The sequence below is a fragment of the Papilio xuthus genome, unplaced genomic scaffold (assembly GCF_000836235.2).
Source record: "Papilio xuthus unplaced genomic scaffold, Pxut_1.1 DF827789.1, whole genome shotgun sequence".
In the NCBI taxonomy this organism is placed as follows: domain Eukaryota; kingdom Metazoa; phylum Arthropoda; class Insecta; order Lepidoptera; family Papilionidae; genus Papilio; species Papilio xuthus.
The window spans coordinates 357,603-361,767 of NW_013530860.1; the positions used below are offsets into that span (position 1 = coordinate 357,603).

The following is a 4,165-nucleotide window of genomic DNA, read 5'->3' on the forward strand; positions in this document are numbered from 1 at the left end:
CCCCCGCCTCGCCCCGCCCAGCATCGATCCGCGCCGCCCGCTGCACGCCGCCGCCTGCACCCGCATGTAAACACCGCGCCCCCGCCCCGCGCCGCGCCCCGAGCCCCGCACCGTGTCCTCGTTAATCTTAAATCCATATCTGTGCGCCGCGGCACGCCCCCGGCTGCGAACGCGAGCTCGCCCTGCCGGTGTCGTTCGCATTTGGAAACTCTATTACCCGGATTTTAAAACGAAACATATCTTCGATTTACCGTTGTTGCGACTCGTCTGCCGCAGTGCACTTCTATTAGCCGTATACACAAACCGCAGGCGGTCCTAATTGCCTCAGACGCAATAACAGTCTCCCTCGCGCCGGCCGGAGCACCCCGCGACCCCCGGCTGCGCTTTGCGGTCCGACACACGTTTCGCATTAACAACACGCATCACAATGCCTACGCCTAGTTAAGCGTAAACTATTTATGGGAACGAAACACAAATTACTGACGAAACTTTATTCACTGGCGCAGTTACCCTGCGAAAGCCAACTCAGAAACTGGAAAGATTTACTTATATTGTAAAAAAACTGTTAGAAATTAAGGCAACGCAACATTTAGTTTTATGATTTTCCTTCCTAATTTTATACATCTGCCATGGAGGAAGGGCATTGAATAAAAAGTAAAAATTAGGAAGAGAGCTTTAACTACCCAAAATCAATAAATAAGAAATTTCCACGTTTCGGCCATTTCACCAGGCTGAGTGTTGTTGGTTTTACTGTGTCGCAATAGATGGTGCTGTTTCAGCATTGAACTCAATTTTTTACCAGTTTAAGTGTAATAAAAATAAAATAAACTGTTTATAATATTACAAAAATTGTTCTTTTGTTTAACATGATGAAATATATTTCTTTAATCTTGGAATATTTACCAAACTCGCAAAAAGATCTAGAGATATTTCTATCACCTAGAGGGCACTGTTTTAAACATGTCTCTGTCGGCATATTTTGGACATGGATTTTGAGTACAGCGACATCTATTAAGTGAAAATGACATATGTCAGGAATTATTTTGGCGGTTTTACGAATTTGCCAAATCCAGATAACATAAAAAAAATATATTCTAGACTTTCCTGACGTAGATCATACCTGCCCATTAACTTTTACTAACGAGAATAAAAGTCCGCGATTTTTGAAGAAACTTTAGAATCACATAAGACTCATGAAATAAGATATTAATTGAAATCCATGATCAATAAAGTTGTACAAATTAATTCATTTAATCATGTTAAAACTTGTTTAGGCCAAACACAAATATTTGATTTCATTGGTTTCATATTTATCGAACATTAACACAGTGCGAGTTGGTTGGTCGAGATGTCAAATGTGACATTTTGCGTCTCCGCATGCAGCTCCGCGCGCGCAAACGCATACAATTTCTTTCTTTGTAAAAAATAACAGATTTTATAGCCTAACCAAGAAAATATTAAACATTGCCTTATTACGGGAAACTTATCTAATTTAATTTCGTCTTTTAGTATCAGCAATTTCTTTTTAAACGATTGATTTGAGATGCATTTAAAAAAGTAATATGTAAAAAATAACAAATAAATGAAATACCACACTTGGAATGTATTTTTTCTTGATAAAAATTAATTAACATAGCTTATCTATCTTTGGTTGAACTTTTATAATACTGCTTATCAAGAACTTTTCTTTTTCGAGCCGACTTTATAATCATGTATGGCTTTCAATAAATATAAAGATCCCACAATAATAACTATAGCCGTGCCAGTAGCTACCACGTAGTAATGGTCCGTATTACCAACAGGTACGTCCCAGATAAGCGTGTCCGTTAACTGAAATAAGAAACAAAATCATATAGCATTATCTACAACTTTTATGTACAATCACAACAACAAAAACACCAAAAATCTGACCGAAATTCTGATGAATGAAATAGCGCCATCTATTGACTAAATTTTAAAACAAAGTTTTTTTTTTAACTAAATAAACTGTAAGATTATATGTGATACTTTCTTATTTTAGCATTAATTCGTAAAAAATAAAAATAAATTTAGCAATTTGTTTTTTACGTCCACTGTATGTGTTTTGTGCCTATATAATATGACACTCTGGAGAAGAAAATTTAAATAACACCTCACTCATCAAAATTGGTTGAGTTCAGGATCTGAATCAGAAATGAATTTGCGTACATACATATTATCTTCATAATATAAATGTGAATATAAAAATGGATGAATGGATTGATGGTTTTGTTTGAAGATAGATGGCTCAATTGATCTTGTTGACATTAGGCATAGATGTAGAACATAGTCTGGAAGAACACAAAGTCTACTGATTAACTTTTCTTTAATACCGCACAGACGGAGTCGCGGGAGACAGCTAGTTAATATATAAAATGGATAACTACAATAAAACAGCAACCTAAAGTGGGCCTATGTCTGTTCTCCGGCTAAAAGTCTCCAGTTTAGAACATATGCAAACTCAGTCAAGTCTAATACGTTTTTTTGTTCATTTTACCATTTTATACGATATTTCTTTCCACTTGCATTTCTCTCTTGAACTTCCATTACACAGAAATACTATAGGAGTGTCATTCATACTGCATGCATCCAGTCTTTTGTCTGGACAAGCTAGGAAGAGTGTTGGTGGGCCAATCCTATTCCTTGCAGAACTGTAAAAAACACGTTTTCATAAACTCTAAAGTACTTATCACCATTATTTCGAATTTTACTATAATAATATTATAAATGTAGTTTGTTTGGATGGATTGATGGTTGTTACAAGGTACCACCGGAACTGCTCAACTGTTCATGATAAAATTTAGCACATAGCCTGGAGAATACATAGGCATTAAGAATATTAAGATTTTCATTTAATTCTGTCCAGACAGAGTCGCAGGTGACAACTTATGTATATAACACTATGATACAGTTATCAATAGAAGAGTTTTTATATAGTCTTTGAATTTATGGTAAAATTAAATAATAATTCATGAAACGGTGTCACTTTGCTAATAAATCTTTTGATTTTTTACTTACCCCCCACCAGCAACAGCTCGGTGATATCTAGCATGTACTGGTAACCATAGATTAACTCTACCATCAACAATCTTCCCAGTTATGTAAACATTGTTTGGCGTTGAAAGTTCAGTTGGTAATTCTATGTTAACAGGGTTTTTTAGAACGGCATTCAACTGGACATAAAACATAGCACACATAAAATTATTAATATTCTTAGACATTATTTTGTTATAGTACTTTTGTTTTATATTTCTTTTCAAGAGGACAGTTTTATTGTGATTTTTGAAATATTGTGGGTTGTAGTTGTAGTACTGAAAAACTTGTACAAAAACATATACCGTCCTCCTTATTTACTTTAAAAAAACGAGATCAAATATAAAAACAAAAACAGAGAAGAAAATCTTCGTTACCATACCTTTTTATTTCTCCTCAAGTCACTTAATTCATCAGGGTTAGCGAACACGCCGGCCGGTAGTCTTTGTGTTAAACCAATCATGCAACCATCGTACAACCATCTCTCATCGTTCTCCGTATTAAATATAATGCCATAGGTAATGTTTCTGCAACAGTTAAAGGTTCAATAAAATTATGCAAATTATCACTAACTCTCGTTATAGTATTAATTATTTACCTATGAAAACCTTCATTTTTTAATGTTTGTTTAACTTTTATATCGAACTTACAAAAGTTAGAAGCCAAACAAATAGTTTGTGTAATAAACAGAGCACCCAAGATTAAATAGTTTCTAAAGAACGCACGAATGTTTGAAGCCATTTCTTTAATTTATTTCCTGTGTCATATTTTTAACATACTTATTAAATAGAACTTATTTCATTTATATTCCGGTTTATATTCTCACTTTCTTTTGATAAATATTTCATAAATTCTGAAATGACATTGACATTGACGTTCGCAACAGACTGACAGATGACACCTGATACATCCAGTCGTTCAAAAACTAAATTCGTTTAGAATAAACTAAAGCGTTTAGATTGAAAAAAAACTATTGTAAATAAAATAATAATAATATATTCCAGCCACAATTTTTTCTTCATGATAAACAAAATTATTTATCTATTTATTATGTTTACTTTTAATTTACAACTGCATTATCAAAAATTCAATGCGTTATAATTTTACGAGTAGT

General features: G+C 34.1%; 1 protein-coding gene across 1 annotated transcript; it reads right to left on the reverse strand.

The window, feature by feature from the left end:
* Window positions 1-1,579: 1,579 nt before the first annotated feature.
* Window positions 1,580-3,940, reverse strand: PIG-X (Phosphatidylinositol glycan anchor biosynthesis class X). Its single transcript, XM_013308798.1, has 5 exons — window positions 3,650-3,940; window positions 3,434-3,578; window positions 3,037-3,191; window positions 2,516-2,669; window positions 1,580-1,830 (listed from the first exon to the last, which is right to left on the reverse strand). The coding sequence occupies exons 1-5, from the start codon at window positions 3,790-3,792 to the stop codon at window positions 1,675-1,677; spliced, it is 753 nt and encodes a 250-aa protein (XP_013164252.1). The 5' UTR covers window positions 3,793-3,940; the 3' UTR covers window positions 1,580-1,674.
* Between the last annotated feature and the right edge of the window lie 225 nt (window positions 3,941-4,165).

Coding starts and splice junctions, on each gene's coding strand:
- PIG-X (XM_013308798.1), bottom strand. CDS start 3,792: ATGGCTTCAAACATTCGTGCGTTCTTTAGAAACTATTTAATCTTGGGT. Junction 3,579..3,649: donor AAAAATGAAGGTTTTCATAG/GTAAATAATTAA, acceptor TAACTGTTGCAG/AAACATTACCTATGGCATTA. Junction 3,192..3,433: donor ACTTGAGGAGAAATAAAAAG/GTATGGTAACGA, acceptor TTTTATGTCCAG/TTGAATGCCGTTCTAAAAAA.